General features: G+C 42.3%; 1 protein-coding gene across 5 annotated transcripts in view; it reads left to right on the forward strand.

The window, feature by feature from the left end:
• Positions 1-5,096: 5,096 nt before the first annotated feature.
• The window catches only part of CCDC181 (coiled-coil domain containing 181), a 28,314-nt gene continuing 14,945 nt past the window's right edge, over positions 5,097-18,465 (forward strand). For 2 of the 5 annotated variants that reach the window (XM_054044332.1, XM_054044338.1), the window contains exon 1: positions 5,198-5,433. In XM_054044332.1, the coding sequence (XP_053900307.1) occupies positions 5,215-5,433 (219 nt within the window). In that variant the 5' untranslated portion in view covers positions 5,198-5,214. The other 3 variants (XM_054044358.1, XM_054044346.1, XM_054044355.1) reach the window with 3 other exon arrangements.

Here is an 18,465-nt window from a genome sequence, read left to right on the forward strand (position 1 = left end):
CCAGTCTAAGGGTGGAGGTGGCTTGGCTTTTGCGAAACCTGATCCAGTAGAGTGAGGTTTGAGGGAGAATGTAGGTGCTCGAAGAGTAGCTGTTGCTCTGTGTGACCATTGCTGTATAGTGGCCACGTGAAGGACTCTTGCATCGATGTAAGTACTGAAGACATGAGCCAGAGGCCTGAGCATCAAGCAGCAAATATCCCAGGTAAGAAGTAGAGGTCAGCCATAAAGGGGAAATACTTAAAATAGGTTTGCTGGGTCCACATCTGAAAACTAGGTGGGGAGACAAAAATAGTGCTGTCGATGTCACCACCACTACATTCACCAGCAAGCAAAAAGGAGTTATGCTACCACAGTGTGTCTTCTCTATAACCAACTCTTAAAGATCATTACCTTGGGATCTAGACTATTTTTAATTAGTTTTATGTACTACACCTCCCCCTGCCAAGGCTTCTGGCTTTACAGATGCTATCTTGTTTCAAAAAGTCTCTCTCATATTTAATGTATGGAAGAGCTGAACAAACAAGGCAAACGTTCACTATACAAGCGAAATGAGGAAATTGACAGCACACACAGTCCCATTAAAAGCAAGAAATCTATATAATGTAATGTAGAATAGTGTGCTTTTTTTTAAAATCATGTGTGGATGTTTTTTGCCCCAAATTGGTGGTGTCCCTCTAATTTGGAAAAGGGTTGCTTTGGTCTGGGACTGTATTGATTTGTTGTATCCTTGTGCCACCTAGGGCACCAGTCAAATTACTGGGACACCAAACAACACTTACAACACTTACTAGTGATCCTGGAACACTTATTGCTCTCGGAATACACATGGTAGTGGGCACTATGCTTGGTAGCAAGTATATGCAAGTTTGGGCCAATAATAAGGGAAAGGCAGAACCACATTTTCTAGTACTTCACTTTTACAAAGTGCTTCTCATCCGAGTTCTTAAAAGTACTTTACAAAGGAGGTCAGTATCATTACTCCCATTTTCCAAAGGGGGAAACTCAGGTGCAGAGATGAAGTGATGTGCAGGATCACCCAACAGGCCAGTGGTAGAACTTAATTCCTTATCTTTAATCTGAAAATTGATGACAATAGTTCACCCTTCTGCCTTACCTGGATGACTAGATGAGCTGACTCAGCTGGGTTTCCAGGCAATCTAGGGGATTAAAACCTGATGCTTCAGGCTAGAATCAGCTGTGATGGTGAACTATAAAGCAATGGGTGAGATTCACTCAATGATGTGTCTCCGCTTGGCACAAGACTCCCAGTGGAAGGCAGTTTGTCAGGTAGGAGGTCATAATTACAGCCACAACTATCCATTTGTAGAGAGCTCTGGAGATAGTGAAGCTCCAAAAGTGCATGGGTGTGGCTAGGTTTGCAATGAGCCAGCAGCCAGTGAGGGCATTCCTGGAAGCCCCCAGCAGAACTTAAAACTAACATCTCCCAGGGAGTAACCCTAGTGGGCAGGGGGATGGAGTGGAAACACCTTGAAGTAAATCTGGAGGTACAACGTGAACTTCCCTGCACCAGCTATGCCACTTGCTGTGGATTCTTTGCTAAAGCTTTATAGTCACAAGCTTCTCCTTTTTTGGTAAGTCTAGTATTGCCTGTGGGAAATTAGAGCAGGCTTGATGCAAAGTCTGTAATGTGAGTTGTCATGTGAAAACAGTGTGTCTCAAGTGTACTGGTCAATAAGCATCTATTTCAGTCTAGCTAAAGGTGACATCTAACCAATGGTTCTCTGTGCTGTCATCACTTGCCCATTAAAATTGTGTTTTGAAAACCAATGGCATGTTTACCATAAGTGCTAGGAGACTTTCAGGAAAGAAGTAATACAGCAAGTTAAATTGGCTATTTAAATGTTACTATAAGATTTGTCAGAATTAGTGGAGCCCTATATTATTTGCAAGGTATTGACAGGTGCTTAGCAACAGTGACATGCTCCCAGCCACCTAAGAATGCTGCTGATAGCCACCATTTCAAACAAAAGGGTTTCTAGTTCATAATGACCTGTTTCTATTTATACATTGTATGGCTGGCTTCATTGCCATGCAACAGCTACCAGAGACTGCTAAGCACAAAGATACACTGTGCTACAATCTACAGGTATTATTTGTTTTACGCTCTATAAACATCAGACAACCCAGGATTTAACTGTAAGATGTTTTGATACTTAAAGATCTCTTTGAATTCTTTCCATTCTACCCTTAGTCATAAATGTGTCATGAAGTTCCTTGAAATTTGTGGAAGTTATTAATTTGTATTAACTTCACACTTCAACATTTACTCCTAACTTCATTTGAATTTGATCAGTGTTCATTGCCAAACAAAACATGTTTAATACACAATCTGACAAATGTAATCTACATAACCTCAAACACTGATGTAATCCTAAATCATTTAAACCTATTTAAATTTATACACTAATGGTCTTCTCTTAAAATGTGTACTTCCACAGTAAGTCATACAGTTATAACAAAACTTAGTACACTGAAATTCTGTGGCCTGTCAGAGATCTATTAAGGTATGTCTCATAACAAAATTTAACTATATAACCAAGAACTTATTTCAGTTGGCTTATTTGTACTTATGAACATAATTATTGGACTATTGTGTATGAAAAAGGAAGTGATTTCTAAAGTTTCTCAGAATCTTAACTCAGGATTTTTTGTTAGTGCAATTTAGAAATGAACATCAAAAACTGTCACTTCATGTTAACCCAGTTGGTTGGGTTGGAATACTTATACTTAGCACTCAACAGTTTTCATCTCTACCTGATTTTTCACTGCCCTGCACTTGTAGCAATTTACATGTATGCAAATCCATGTTGCAATGGTTTAAAATGACTAAAGCAGTGGAAGACAAGATCCTAGCTATCAGTGATTTAAAAGGTGGGTAAATAAGTACCTTACTTTTAAGAATACTTAGCACTTATATGGTCTTCTAGACAGTATTTGGTCCTGCCATGAGGGCAGGGGACTGGACTCGATGACCTCTCGAGGTCCCTTCCAGTCCTTGAATCTACGAATTTATACAGTGTGTTTCCAAATAAGGCACAGAATGGCTCAGTGACATGCCCAAAATCACACAGCAAGAAGACAGTGACAGAAATGTGAATTCTTGCTATCTAACTTCCAAACCCTACTTTAGATAACTAATAATATTCACTGAGAACTATTACATTGCAGTGGCAGTTTAAACATCATTATAGTATTGCCAATAATAGAGGCATTCTCACTACAAGCTACTGTTTTTCAAATTTTTGCATAAACTTAAGCCCATAAGGCATTTTATCATGTTTAGTAGTAGTGTCTGAAATAATTTTTTGAGTTGTTATATATATTTTTTGGTCATTTGTTTAGATGTGTGAATGAGTGATATTTTCCTCCATTTAAGCATCTTCAGTGTTCTTTTTGTGCCCTTCTTGAGCACCTTACATCTGATGAGCTCAACAGCCTTCGCAAATAGTGAGATGCCCTACACCCACTTTTTGAAGCAGCTAAGCTCCCCTATTTTACAGCTGGGGAAAGAGGCGGGGGAAGGAACTTGCCCAGGGTAACATCGTGAGTTGGTGTCAGTGCCAGGGTTAGAACCAAAGGCACATGGAATTCTTTAGATAAGTACTTCTCAAGGGCTGGAATATGACCTAGAAGTAGATTGGAAGAGGGTGGTTGGTGAAACACATCTCATTGATGAGAAAGCAGAAAAACCTTTTAGTTACTAGGGCCCAGAAAGAACCTGGGCAAGGGAGGGAAGGAATAGCTCCCCCTCCTTCTGTTCCTGCAGTCTCTACAGCCCTTCTCTCAATCCTACTGCAGGTCTTTGCACCTCTTTTTTCCCTACTTGCCAAGTATCAGATTCAGGGCAATGAAAGTGGCACATCAGGTCCTGTGGAGATAACCTCACCACCTTTTGGAGTGATCCTATCCAGAGCTGAGGGCTGTGTGGGCACGGTGGGGAGAGGAGAGGCACTTCCATCAGAAATCCTAGCCACTTGTAGTACCCAGAAACCTCTAGTTGTTTCTTCATATGATCCCTAACAGATTGTGGGATTCTGGACCACTGATCTGTGAAGCATGCTGCCAAAAACTGTCATTTAAGAAACTTGCTGTGAATTAACTTTGTGTAGATAGCTGTGAAGTGATTTGATTTATAAAAAATGTGATAGGGGGGGTGGTAGAAATATTTAATGGAACTTCTGCATTGTTGTCCTTCTCCCTTACGTTCCATCCCAAGTTTGTATACATGTATGTATATTAAATTAAACTGCTGTTTGCGATGTTGTTGCTATCCCGGTCTAAGGATATGGGAGAGGCAAGGTGGATGAGGTAATATCTTTTATTGGACCAACTTCTGTTGGTGAAAGAGGTAAGCTTTGGAGGCTCACAGAGCTCTTCCTCGGGTCAGTTAAATTGCTGTGTGGGCTGGGGCGTAGCAAAGGAGCCCAGAAGCAGGGGGAAGGCTGCTAGGCCAGTTACTAAGTCAGGATTTTATCACCAGTCTTGTAACATTCAAGGTTTCCTTAAAGCCCCAGCTCCTGCAATTTTGGGAGATTGGGCTTACTTTTTTCTTTTTCTTTGAAAAAGTAATTTTTCTGTGCCCCTTGGTTAACAAGAGGCTTGAAACCATGCCCAGCGTGGAACCTAACAACAGCTCAGAAACCCGAGAGGGGAGGGAAATTCCCAGTGGTGGTTATATTTTAAATCTCATGATTTCTGGCCCCCGACTCTTGATGCTGGGTGCCGTCTACAAACGGGCAATGGGTCTGGGGTGCTTGGTCACCTTGTGCCTTAAGGGCCACATGTGGTGTGAGACGTCAGCCTGGGGCTGCATGTCTGGCTGCACAGGGGGCTTCCCTAGGAAAGCAGGCTTGGAGCGGGGAGCAGGGGGGGAGGTGCAGCGCCCCAAGGCAGGGCAGCTGGAGGGGAGGTCACAGCCTGTGTGAGCTCTAGCGCTAACACACCTGCTCTGGGTGGCCCTGGCCAGCATCCAAGATGGCGGCACTCCCGCCTCTACCTAGCTTAGTAGTTATCTAGGTCTCCATGGAAACCGGGACGAGCAGACCTCTCGTCTATTTTCTCACGAGACTTCACCCGCCCTCTCTTTGTTGCTTAGGCAACGGAACAGAGAGACAAGTTTGGCCCTTTTGACCCGCCGTTTCAGCGCTGGGCTCTACAGGTGAGTGAGGGGAGCTGGGGCTGGTTGCTGCTACTATGGCAACGCCAGTCGCTGAGGGCTCCCGGCACAGTGCGCAGGCGAGGGAGGGGCGGAGCCCGAGGCACAAGGAGCTGATGGGACGGGCAGCCGGCGGGCGGCGGAGCCGGGCGCAGAACCCCGGAGTCCGGCTCCCAGCGCGTCCCCCTCCCCCGGTTCCTTTTGCGCGGAGCAGAGCCGGGCTCCCTGATCTGCCTGGAGCCCGCCCGACCCCAAAGGTGAGAGCGGGGAGCCGCCCTCCTCCGGCCCCTGCGGCTGCTGCGCCCCGCGCCGCTCCCTGCGCCGGGTGGGGGGAGCGGGCGCCCTGGAGACGCAGGGGCTTCGCGCCAGACCGCCGCCGTGACCCGGCTGCGCGGTACAGCCCGTGGGGTGGGCCCTGCGCTCGCTGCTAATGCGCTTAGCCGCAGGGAGCAGTGGGGGCAAAAGACATTCCTGGCTTCAAGACTAAGCTTGATAAGTTTATGGAGGGGATGGTATGATGGGCTAGCCTAATTCTGGCAATTAATTGGTCTTTGACTATTAGCGGTAAATATGCCCAGTGGCTTGTGATGGGATGGGGTCTGAGTTACTACAGAGAATTCCTGGCTGGTGAGTCTTGCCCATATGCTCAGGGTTTAGCTGATATTCATATTTGGGGTCGGGAAGGAATTCTCCTCCAGGGCAGATTGGCAGAGGCCATGGGGGGTTTTCACCTTCCTCTGCAGCGTGGGGCAGGGGTCACCTGAAGTCTTTAAACCACAAGTTGAGGTCTTCAGTAGCTCAGACATAGTGCAGGGGGTTGTTACAGGAGTGGGTGGGTGAGATTCTGTAGCTTGCATTGTGCAGGAGGTCAGACTAGAACAGGGGTAGTCAACCTATGGCACGCGTGCCGAAGGCGACACGTGAGCTGATTTTCAGTGGCACTCACACTGCCCAGGTCCTGGCCACCTGTCTGGGGGGGGCTCTGCATTTTAACTTTAAATGAAGCTTCTTAAACGTTTTAAAAACCTTACTTACTTTACATACAACAATAGTTTAGTTATATATTATAGACTTATAGAAAGAGACCTTCTAAAAACATTAAAATGTATTACTGGCATGTGAAACCTTAAATTAGAGTGAATAAATGAAGACTTGGCACACCACTCCTGAAAGGTTGCCATCCCCTGGACTAGAAGATCATAATGGTCCCTTCTGACCTTAAAGTCCTATGAGTCTAACTAGGCAGCTTATCTCCGGCTGGGAAGTGGCGACTGGCTCCTTTGCAGTGTGAACATTCATACGGTGGAGGAAGGTAAATTGGAGATCCCCGTGGGGGCCGGGTGCTCCCAGCACAGGGCTGGAGCCTGCTGGAGGTGACAGGGGTTCGTGCTTGGTTTTGCATTGCAACTCATGTGCTGGACAAGCCACTGTCAGCACTCCATGCTCCAGTTTCTCCACATAGGTAAAATGGAGTTAGTGCCTGGGGATACTTGCTCTTAATTTGTTAATGAATTTGTTGCACATTGCAATAGCTTGGGAGGAAGGTGTTATAAACATATAGTGTCTTGTGATTTTATTTCTAGGAGCCAGAAAAAAAACTGTCTGAGAGGCAGACTGGAAATGTTCTTAAAACTATCCAGAGCATTACAGACTTTACAGCTGCTTTGAATTAGTGAGGCAGATAACTTGCGAAGTCTACCAAAGGGTTAGTCTCATGAACTTAATGCAAAATTATGGTAATGATTAGTCTCCCCTCTGCACCCCTTTGTTCATACATAGTAATTTTTTTGTTAAGGCAATAACTTTTTTGTTTTGTGTACCCTGTGCAATGTGATACCGTTTAGGTCGTACTTAGAACTTTGCAACTTTATAAATGTTGAATTTCTTACTTTTTGTGCATGTCAAGTCCCTACCATGATTTTATTTTTATTTCTTAATTGTATTATGGTGCTAAGCACTGTACAAACATATAACAAAGACAGCCAGTAATCTGAAGACCTTACCATCTAAAGGCTTGTCTATGCATGAAAATTTTGCCAGTACGTCTATATTGGTGAGAAGAATAAACTATACTGGCAAAAGCATACTTTTGCTTATATAGCTGAGTCATAAAAAAATCACACCTTTAACAGGCATAATAAGCCAGCAAAACTTTTAAATATAGACCTGGCCTAAGTGATGAGCTTTTACAGCTGAATGTGGTGGTCTGTGTGTAACTTTTTTGTGTTTTAATGATTATTATCCAACTAAATAAAAACAGTTGTTTTTTTACTTTACTGTGCTGATTGAGAATTACAGTACAATAGAGACAGAAGTCGCATTAGATACTCCAGTTCACCCTTCTGCAGGGCAAGGTGCTTGCTAACTGCACTTGAAGGAGAGAGATCCTTAGCTGGTGTAAGTCAGCTTAGCTCTAGTGAAAGTCAGTGGAGCTATGCTGATTTACATCAGGTGATGGAGAAGACTAAAACATATCGAATGAGTAGTGCACTGTTTTCATTTGTTCTATTTCTTAATTTCTCAATCAGTTTTTGTCCAAGAATAAAGCACCATACATAATTTGGGACCGCTTAGCTCTCAAATTTAACTTTTAAAGTAAAATTGGTTTTTGATCAGAAGCAACATCTAGTGGTTAGCAGAGGGAGGGAGTTCAGGTGCTATTCCTGACTCATTGCCTTGTGGCTTCATCTGTAAAATAGAGGTAAAATTTGCCTTCTGAACATTAGACTCGAAAGGTTTAATTCCTTTTTTTTAAAGCATTTTGAGTGTCTCTCATATGGTTCTATAGAATGGCAATGTAGACAAGTACAAAAGATGCATCCAAATATTTTTTTAATTATTACAGGTTCCTCACCCAGGCTTGGATAACTCAAATAGCCTAATATCAGGGGGTAGCTGTGTTAGTCTGTATCTACAAAAACAACAAGGAGTCTGGTGGCACCTTAAAGACTAACAGATTTATTTGGGCATAAGCTTTCGTGAGTAAAAACCTCACTTCTTCGGATGCATAGAGTGAAAGTTACAGATGCAGGCATTATATACTGACACATGGGGAGCAGGGAGTTACCCAGACTCTTTGTTTTTTTTTTAAAAAAAAACTCCCACACCCCAATCTGGGTCTATGCTGGTTATGTGATATGTATGTATCTTGTGATCCTTGTAATGGATACCTGTAATTCCTCATAACTCAAGCCTGACCCCAGATGTATAGTATCTTCCCTCTTAACTTGTGTATATTTAATTTTAAACATGAACTTTAATAAAATTTTTAAATATGTTCTTGCAAGATCAGGTCCTTAAATTGAAAGTGCCCTCTCAATCATGAATGTAGGATCTATGCTGTGATCCTTTCTAATAGAATACATTTTGTTCCTCTCGAAAGACACTGTATAAATAAGCTGAATTTTGCACAGTATTGTGATTAAAAGACATCACTCATTAAAGTGAACATATGCAGCATTTTGTATTGTGATTATGCAGAATTGTACAAGTCGGAAACTCAGGCCAGGTTCACTGCAAGTTTCACACAAGCATAGTACCTATTTGGGTGGAACTCGAAAAAACTCTGTTTTTTGGCTGAGCTCCACTTTGAGTTTTGGACTTCATTTGAACTCCAGCATTCAAGTGTGAACCAACCAAGGCAAATGTGTGTGCATACTTCTGCGCTTGAGTTGTATGGTCATGTTGTGAAAAGTCCTATTGTGATGTGTGTAGCGGGATATGAATACAGCTACAATTTCTGGGGGAACTACAGCAGAACCCTGAAATCCCTAATGTTTATTAATATCTCAAGGTGAAAATTACATTCTTATATTATTTGCATTGAATTAGAGACATGTATACATGAGTAAGCAGGATATTTGTTGTCTTGCTCTTTTTTTCTTCAGTTAATCATAATCCTTTGTGACATAATAATCACCAACGCAACAAATTTTGATGTTAGAAACTGAGGATTTTGACTGAACGTGAGGAGGGAGTAATAGCCATCTCACTATTTCCAGGATCTTCTTGGGGCATGAAAGGGTCACAGCTAATTCTTGTAGTCTATATTGTATTGCAAACTTTTGCTACTTAAAGATCTGTTAATGCATTGCACTACCATGAGACACTCAGGGGCAACCTCCAGGTTGTAGCAGAAACCACAAGGTGCAGGAAAAGAAACTTTTAAACAATCCCAATATCCTGCATTTATACAGATACCATTAGAAATAAGGAACAAGGAACTGAAGATCTAGAATGTGTAGGCAAAACCGTAAAAAGACTGTTTTCCATGCATTGTCAGCAGCTGCCCAGTAGCTGGTGAAAGGATACTGCAACATGCAGCCACAAAGGGATGGCCCAATCTTGTCATTAATAAATTGTTTACTCTGTGCTTTGCTGACAGTCTGGTAACTCCCACCATATGAGTGATTCTTGCCTCTGTGCAGAAAAATTGTAACTTTGGCTCTCAACCCTTTTCCCAGTTTCTCTGCATTGATATCCAAATGATGTCATTTCTCTTCTAATACTGATGTGGATGGTGTTATCTGAAAGCTAGCAACAAATGTGTAAATGTGCAGTAAGGCCTCGTGTGTGAAGTTTTTTAATAAATTCAAATAGTAATCTTAATCTACTTCTTTCTAACCAGAGGGTAACATATCTGTGTGTCCCCATCTTATTCACTGTTATTCAGTTAGCTCCATTGTCAAAATCCCAACCCTCAGCAATGAGCTATGTTAGTCACAAGGTGGTAGTACCAGATGGAAATGAGGATGGAGGGAAACAGGATGGGAAGGAAAGGAGGAATGGGCTCTGTCTCTGATATCCTAGTTCTACTAACCCATGCTCTTTTCATATGTACCAGCTAGTTTACAAAGTATCTCTACTCTATGTTGGGGTCCATAACTCATTAATATGCAATTTGTTATAAGATGTTAACATGAAATATTGGGTTAGAAGTTTAATGGTAAAGCCAGGATGGGCAGGGATAGTGTCCCTAGCCTCTGTTTGCCAGAAACTGAATGAGCGACAGGGAATGGATCACTTAATGATTACCTGTTCTATTCATTACCCCTGGGGCACTTGGGATTGGCAACTGTCAGAAGACAGGATACTGGGCTAGATGGACCTTTGGTCTGACCCAGTATGGCCTTTCTTATGTTCTTAAGTATGAGATTGTAACTAAGAATTAACTTATAGTTGAATATTATTACTTCATCTTACTAAGTTGTGGTTTGATTTACTTGGTTGTACTTACTAGTAAATGTAAAATTATCCAGAATAAAATATAAAGTAGTAAAGCAGTATTTCTGATTATTAGGAATAGAAAGTTGAACTTAATAATAAATTATTGAAGTTGATTAAGTATATAATCAAAATTTGTGTGATAACATTCCTATATTTAAAGTGGAAATAGATAAATTCCTTTTGGAAAATATTTGAGTAAAGAATGAATATTGAACTCCAGAATTAAAACTTTAAGAAAGCTGCACTAACATATCCCAGAATGTGAAAGGATTATTATAACTATGTAGAACTTTGAGAAGAATAAATGGCACGATTACTAAAGACTTTAAATCACGGGTGGGAAAACTACGGCCCGCAGGCCGGTTCCAGCCCCTCAGGGCTTTGAATCCCGCCCGTGGGATTGCCCCCCGTGGTGCCATGGGATTGCCCCCCGTGGCGCCGCAGGCCCCGCGCCACTTTCATCAGCGGCCGGCCCGACGTCCCTGCAGCCCCCAGCCCTTGCCTCCAGGCACCGCCCCCCACAGCTCCCATTGGCCGGGAACGGGGAACTACGGCCAATGGGAGCTTCGGGGGAGGTACCTGGAGGCGCGGCCTTCCACCCCCCTCCCCCAGGGGCCGCAGCGCTTCCTTGAATGGCGCGGGGCCAGGACCAGGGCAGGCACGCCGCTGCCACCCCGGAGCCCGAACCCCTCCTGCACCCTGCCTCCCAACTCCCTGCCCTAAGCTTCCTGCCTGCACCCCAACTCCCTGCCCTGAGCCCCCTCATAAACCCCGCACCCTTCCTCTGCCCCAATTCTTTGCCCTGAGCCCTTTCCTGCACACCTAACCCCCTCCCACACCCCGCACTCCCTCCTGCACCCCAACCCCCTGCCCTGGCCCTGCATACAATTTCCCCACCCTGATGTGGCCTTCGGCCCAAAAAGTTTGCCCACCCCTGCTTTCAATTGATTCTGTGACTGAAAGATAGACTTTTGCCAGACCACAACGCCCTCTCCTGGGCGCACACACGTAGGGCAGCTCTTCCTAACCTGTCATTGAAAAGACAGATTTCCAGCAATGTGATCAGCACATTACTCCTCCAAAACTTGCAACTATTTAGTGGGACGGTGAACTATCAGATCTAACTGTTTTTTGGATAGGAACCACCTCCATCTATATATTTCAATGGGAAACAATACCTATAAAATAATTGGACCTATGCCAGCCAAGGGTAGCTGTAACTGTACCAGCAAGGGTACCATCTGTCTACCAAAGCTCAATGCTCCTACTACAAAGAAGCTGCCTGATCCCATGAACTGTTGTCACTTCTAGCTGAAGTGAGTCACCTTAGCATAAGGATAACGTTTCATCTCCTGAGAGAGAGGTACTCTTAATTGAGTCCTTCAGGGATAACATCCTTGGGGAAAATTTGGTCCCAGGCATACATTCCTACCAGAAACCAGCCTTAGGAAGGAGGTTGCCTTCTTAAAGAAATGGAGACATCACAAAAATCCATCTTGCTCAAGAGCTATCAGTCTCTAAACTGAATGGTGAGATAAAACAATCCTGCTTCAGTATAGAGACTGGGCAATCATTGTTTTCCCCTCAGAAAACCCGTAGGTGAACTCTGGACTCTGAAGGAAGACCAGAAGTTCTTTGGGGAAAGAACTATGTTGCTTTCCCATATAATCAACCAACTGGACCAAATCCCTGTGTTACATAATTCCAGGTTTAAAACTTCCATCGTAATATTGCCAAACTATTCTGTTCCAATAACTGAAAGACAGATTGTGAATAAGTCCAAAGAATAAGAAGCTTACTGCGGTCAGCATAATAGAAACCTAAATTCCTTTCCATGATAACAACCAAAAATTAGGTTCTTAGAATTGCGAGAAATAAGCTTTGCTGTAGCACCTAAAGTACTGTTTTAACCAGCACTGTGTTCGTGCACAGATACAGTTGTATTCGTATGCTTTTAAGGCTGATTTCATCATTGCCCATGCTTATTAAAAATATGTTGGCTACTCTTTAAAGATGCTAACCAAATGCTTATAATTTCACCTTGTTTTATGCTATATGCTTTAAACTGAGCCTTTGCTGTGTTGTTGTACCTTTTAGAATTAGTGTTACTAGTCTGCTGCTTTTTATTCCAGTTTAAACTGCTTTAAAGGCTTAACTACTTAAACCCCTACTCTGACTGCCTTTCTGTCTATTTCCCTTTCATGCCTACTTTGCCAAACTAACAGTCACTGCTCTTGCCTGTGTCTGTGTGAGTGAACAAGTGACAGGTAATTTCTATTTCACCCTCCTGCTTCAAAATCTGCTGTTCGTGCTGCTGTGTGTGCAGAGAGAGAGAGAATAACTTTCCATACTCTCCATTTCATTTCTACTGTAGTGTAGTCTGGAACACCTTTGTCTATACTTATCTTGTTTAAAAAAGGTCCTATCAGAATTCATTCTAAAATTATGAAAACTACCAATTGCTGTCTGTCTTTTAGTTTGAGAGAAACCTCCAACTGTGAATGAAATTTTTGTCTAACTCAAGCTCTGAGAGCAAGTTGAATTTTGATATTCCTTTGGTGTCTTAAATTTCCAGCATTCACTCTAGACTGTTAAAAATTTTCACAAAACATGCTCTTCCTATAGATAGATTAACTGGGACTGAATTTTTGCATCCAACATTGCTTCTTAAAGACACCTTACTTCACTGTTCTTGACTTAAGCCTTAACTTTACACTGCTGCATTTCATAGTAATTATACCTTTCACGCCTTTCGGCTTAATCCTTATGCTATTGTAGCTATTCTATTTTGCTATTGAAATGTCTTGTGAAAATTGTAACAATAATTATGCATGTGTGTACACTAAACATTAGTATTGTGCTTACAGTGGTCACATCATTTGAAGTTATTTTTTTGACTCTCCCAGTCAGTTTTAAAAGTATTTTCCTGAGAGCATTCAAAAGAAGTTACTACTTGGCTTTACTAAAGCTTGTTTAGTTTAAAATGCTAAAATTGTATTGCCTTGTTTTATTCAATTCCTAATTCAGTTTAGACTGTGATATAGCTCAAGTATGTTAGTTCATAGAAACCTGGTGGAGTGAAGTGGATTTGCCTGCATTTATTTTGTGACTCAGTTGCCTCATTCAAATCTGTATTTACCTGTAAAGTACTGTTTCTTTAAGTATGATTTTGTGTTATATTAAGGATTTGTAGTGCTGCCTTTTTCAGTCATACTGTACTCTTTTCTTAGTTGATTTTTCAAAGTGGTATTGTATCCTGAATGACTAATGGAATGACATAGATGTTTAATTTGTGGTTATTTGTTTAACTTATACTTGCTTTATGGTATCCTTTGACCTAGTTGATGCTTTGATTTTTGATGTAGTTTTAGAATGTATACTCTATTTTAATATGGTTTCTTTTGCACAGTCAATATATTGTATCACTTATTTATTTACATTTATGTAATCCTTACCTGCTAATTTTTGAATAATATTTTCTTTTGTTTTTAATTTACTTCCATAACTAATTTTAATAAAAACTTTTCATTTATTTTAAAGTTGTTTCTTTGGTTGGTTGGCATTCCCTAATGCTTTAGAAAAGAATTCTTGGTGGTAGAATGTGGGACCACCTCCCTAGTCTAACAAATTAATAGCTATCAATAATTCTATTTTTGGCTTTTGTATTCCCTGAACTACTCAGATGAGAAACGATTAGTTAATAATTCCATGCAACTGTTGTTTCTCTGAGTTATCAATTTTGATAGTTTGGTAATCTAATTTTAAAATTACCTCATGCTCAACTCTTTCAAAGACATGTTTTTACCCCCACACTTAAATCCTGTTGTTTACACAGGAAACAGAGGCATTTTTAAATACATATTTTAAATGGGAACAGTTAGTTGGAGTTTCATTCTACAGCTGCTTTGGATTTAGGACGCTCACTGATGTCAGTCAAGTGTCTGATGCATCAGGCTCTTCTTGTTTTGGATACTCTGCTCTATGGGAAGCTATGAAAGGTCTCTTCTAGGACTTGTGGGCCCCAGTTCTTTGCTGCGTTGGCTTTAACCTGTGGGAATTGTTTCAGTAGAGGCTAGACCTTCTTTGAACGAACTGGTGGTGCCTATGCTGCTAACATGTTAAGGAAATAAATATATTGCCACTGCCACAGGCAGAATTGCCCTCCCCAGTCTTGTTATAATAAATGAAACATCTCCCCTGCTGTTTTTATAGCTATTGAGAGAGAGAACAACAAAGCAGTAGGAGAGATGTTATCTGGTACCAGTGCTGTAGGTACACATGCAAAAATGGTCTAATGGTTAAAGAATAGGGACTAGAAGTTAGGAGATCATGGGTTCTCTTCCTACCTCTGCCAATGACTTTCTTTAAGACTGTAGCTGAGTCAGCTTGCTTCTCAGTGCCTCAGATCCCCATTTTACAGGTGGGAATGAAAATATCTCCCTACTTTACAGGGGTTGAAAGGCTAAATCCATTCACGATGGAAACCCCATTGGGATCCTCTCTTGTAAGGTGCTGTAGAAATAGCTAGGCAGTGGTATTGTCCACCACTTTACCTATATGCCACAGGTATCAACAGTATATTGTTGTGTGTCAATAAAAGTCTTGTGAAAATAAGAATATTTTCCCCTCTTGTAGCATTGCTGTAACACAAAGCCAAAATGAGTGACAAGAAAGACACTAATGACTTAAGAGAGGCTGGTGACTCAACAGAAAGTGCAGAATATGAGGATGATTTTGAGAAGGATCTTGAGTGGTTTATTAATGAAGAAAAAGGAGAAGAAGATGACGACCCTGGGGAAACAGAGGTATTTGATTAGGAAAATGCTAGTTATTTTACAGTAGACTTGGAGATTTTAACAACTTGAACCCCACATACAATTAATGCAAAGTTTGATTTGGTATATGTATGTAATTGTAAACATGCTGATATTTAACTAGGAAAAGGGTATTTGGGATTCTAGTGAAAAGAGATGCAGAGCACCATGGCTTTTTCCAGTTACTCAGATCATTCCTGTCTTTAAAATAGAAAAGTCAGTATTCCCTATAGGGACAAAGATAATGTGCTTGGATAAAAAGTACTTCTTCCATTTCCACGGTGGTGTCTTTAAGCATTTGTGCAACTCCCATTATGATTTTTTTTTTTAATGTTGCCTCATACCACTTTGCTGCTCAAGCTTTGGTTAGTTCCAAATTACATGAAGATGGGAATATGGAAGGACGCAGTGAGAGAGGAGTTAGTGCCAAAATGGAAGCTGATTATGAAATTCACTATTTGATAGCCTGCCTGAGACAGGCTATGTTTGGTACTGCCCTCCTACCACTCTTGCTATTCTTCTGTCCTTCCTTTTGCTCTCTTTCTGGCCCCTGTTGGGTGGAGAGACTGAAAGGTGGAGGGTGAATGGGACTCTGACAACAGAAATGAGAGCCACATCCTCCTGTACAAGTGTGAAACCATATGGGATAGAACTCAAGTCCTACTATTGCTGGGCCTTTTGGAGACCACAGCTCTTTCACATCATCCCCTCTGGAAGCATGGCCATCAGTTCTAATAGAAGGCTGAGCTCATAAGAGTAGGGCCTTTCCCTGTAGCTTGCATCTCATCTGTGTGGTATATTTTAGCTATGTGACTGTTTTCTATATACTGCACCTTTGAATCTCTAAGGATGGCTATTTTGTATTCAGTTCAGTGCAGACTGTAATAGGTGGGGAAGACAACACACTGTGCTCTCTCATAGCGACTTTACTTTCATTCTCTTTTTTTGTTTAAGTTAATAGACCAGACTGAGAGTAAATGGTTGCTTTTTGTGTATGGAAAACAGGTTTGTGTTGCCCTCGTTTTGGCCCTTTGTAGCATAGCTATGTTTGCTACCATCAACATTCCCTGTGAGCTGTGTGGCCACATAGCCCTGCATCTGTCCTGTATCCCCTGCCCATGTCACATGGCTGGGAGTGCAGCCAGGAGCTGGGAGTGTGGCACAAACTGCTCTCTGGCGCAATTTGCTACTTTTCTGCTCCTGAACTTGTTTAAGAAATCTGAGCATGCTCAGTAACATCTGCTGAAGCCTCTGCCTTAACTCTACTCTCACTTGGAATCATGATGCGGGCGGCCTTCTGTTCATATGGGCTAAAAAGGTGCAGAGGGGGCACACTGGAGAGGAACGATGGGCTGAATTTGTGCCTGGGGAAAAACTGTATACACTGGGGGGTCAAAAGGCAAAATCAGGGATGGGGTAGAAGCGGGGTTAAGAAAGTGATAGAGGCAGTGGCAAAAGGGAAAACCACCAGAATAGTGAGGGGCAGAGAAGATGAAAGTTACCCCAAATGGGGTGAGCAGTGTTTGCAGAATTAGGATATAGTCAATGGTGAGCTGCCAAAAACTTAACAATCTACCGGGTCTTCAGCGGCATTTTGGTGGCGGGTCCTTCACTCACTCTGGGGCTTTGGTGGCACTTCGGTGGCAGATCCTTCAGTGCCACCAAAGACTGAGTGCCACCCGGTGAGTACAAGCCCCACATATTTTTTATGTGGTGTGTTTTTTATTTATTTATTTATTTATTTTTTAGTCATCCCTGCTGGGGCCCTGTCGAAATTGTTCGAATTGGGCCCTGCACTTCCTAAAGCCGGCCCTGCACATCGGGGTTGAAAATTGTATCGGGGGCTGGGTAGGGAAGGCTGTACTTCCCAAAACAGCCTGTCCCCCCCCATCTGACCCGCACCCACGTCCTGCCCTCGACTGCCCCTCTCAGAACCTGCAACCCATCAACCCCCCCCCGCTCCTTGTCCCCTGTCCATCCCCCTACCCAATTCACCCCACTCCCTGTCCCCTGACTGCCCCGATACCATCCACCACCACCCCGACAAACCCCAGGAACTCCCACGCTTACCCAACCCTTCCCCGCACAGCTCCCGGCAATAAAGTGCTGTCTATACTGGTGCTTTTCAGCGCTAAAATTTTTGTCGCTCAGGGATGTGTTTTTTCACACCCCTGAATGACTAAAGTTTTGGCACTGAAAGTGGCAATGTAGAATCTTGAACAAAATTGTTAGCAACACTTCACAGCTTACTTAATTATGGGTATCAACTCTGCTAGAAGTGGAATGCTTGAGACATGCTTCCAACTGAATGTTCCTCTATTGGCACAATACTGCACAATAATACATGTCTTTAAAACTCCCTGGACACACATTTACATGATACCCTATTGTAGTAGGCCCTGTCAGAACTCGGCATTTTCTGAAGTCCTTAAATACACATTTACATAATCCATACTTTAAGCAGTCCTGGAATATTTATTTACACAGTTGACTGTAATCTCTCAAAAAAGCAATTGCAATCAATTGTCTACTCTCCCACAGTGCTGTGAGGGGCTTGTTTCTTCTTAAATAGCAAAGTGTAAGTTTGCCCAAGGACAAAAATGTAGTCCTCAGTGGAGTTTGTAGCCTGCTCAGCACAGAGAAAATTTAGAGGGAACGTTGGCCACGGTCCTGTCACTGACAGGACCTCAGACAACCACTGCTGCTTCTCCGCACACGCATGGTTTGGAAAAGCAGCAAAGGAGTTTGTTACGCAGAACAGCAGAAACTTATGAGGATGTTTGAATTTTACTTAAGCTCATGTGAAAGATGAATAAGGCATTCAGAGTGCCTTTTCATTAGAGTCTACCAGGACTTATGGAGGTGAGCTTCTATATGGTACCAGTAGTGGTAGAGGGGATAGAGTTATCTATGTAGCACTTTGTCTTCAAAATGGGGTATGCACATTAACTATATAGGGTGGATTATTGCCATATAGCTGTGTTTTCCCTCTGACCCCCTTTCTACTCATATTGGTTCTGATGTGCACCATGCAACAGAGAAGCCAGCCATCAGTCAGTCAGGCCTTTCCCAATCATCTTCCTCCTCCCTTCTGTCCTACCTCCACTTCCTTTTCTTCTGTTTTGTCAAACTGCAATCCTGTTGATTTAAAAGTGTCTTAATCTTGTTTTTAATTAAAAACTTAAGCCACATTTTTTTCTATAAGTAGTACATATACAGAGAAATATGATTCCAGAGGTCCCTCATTTA

This window comes from Malaclemys terrapin, chromosome 1, assembly GCF_027887155.1.
Source record: "Malaclemys terrapin pileata isolate rMalTer1 chromosome 1, rMalTer1.hap1, whole genome shotgun sequence".
In the NCBI taxonomy this organism is placed as follows: Eukaryota; Metazoa; Chordata; order Testudines; family Emydidae; genus Malaclemys; species Malaclemys terrapin.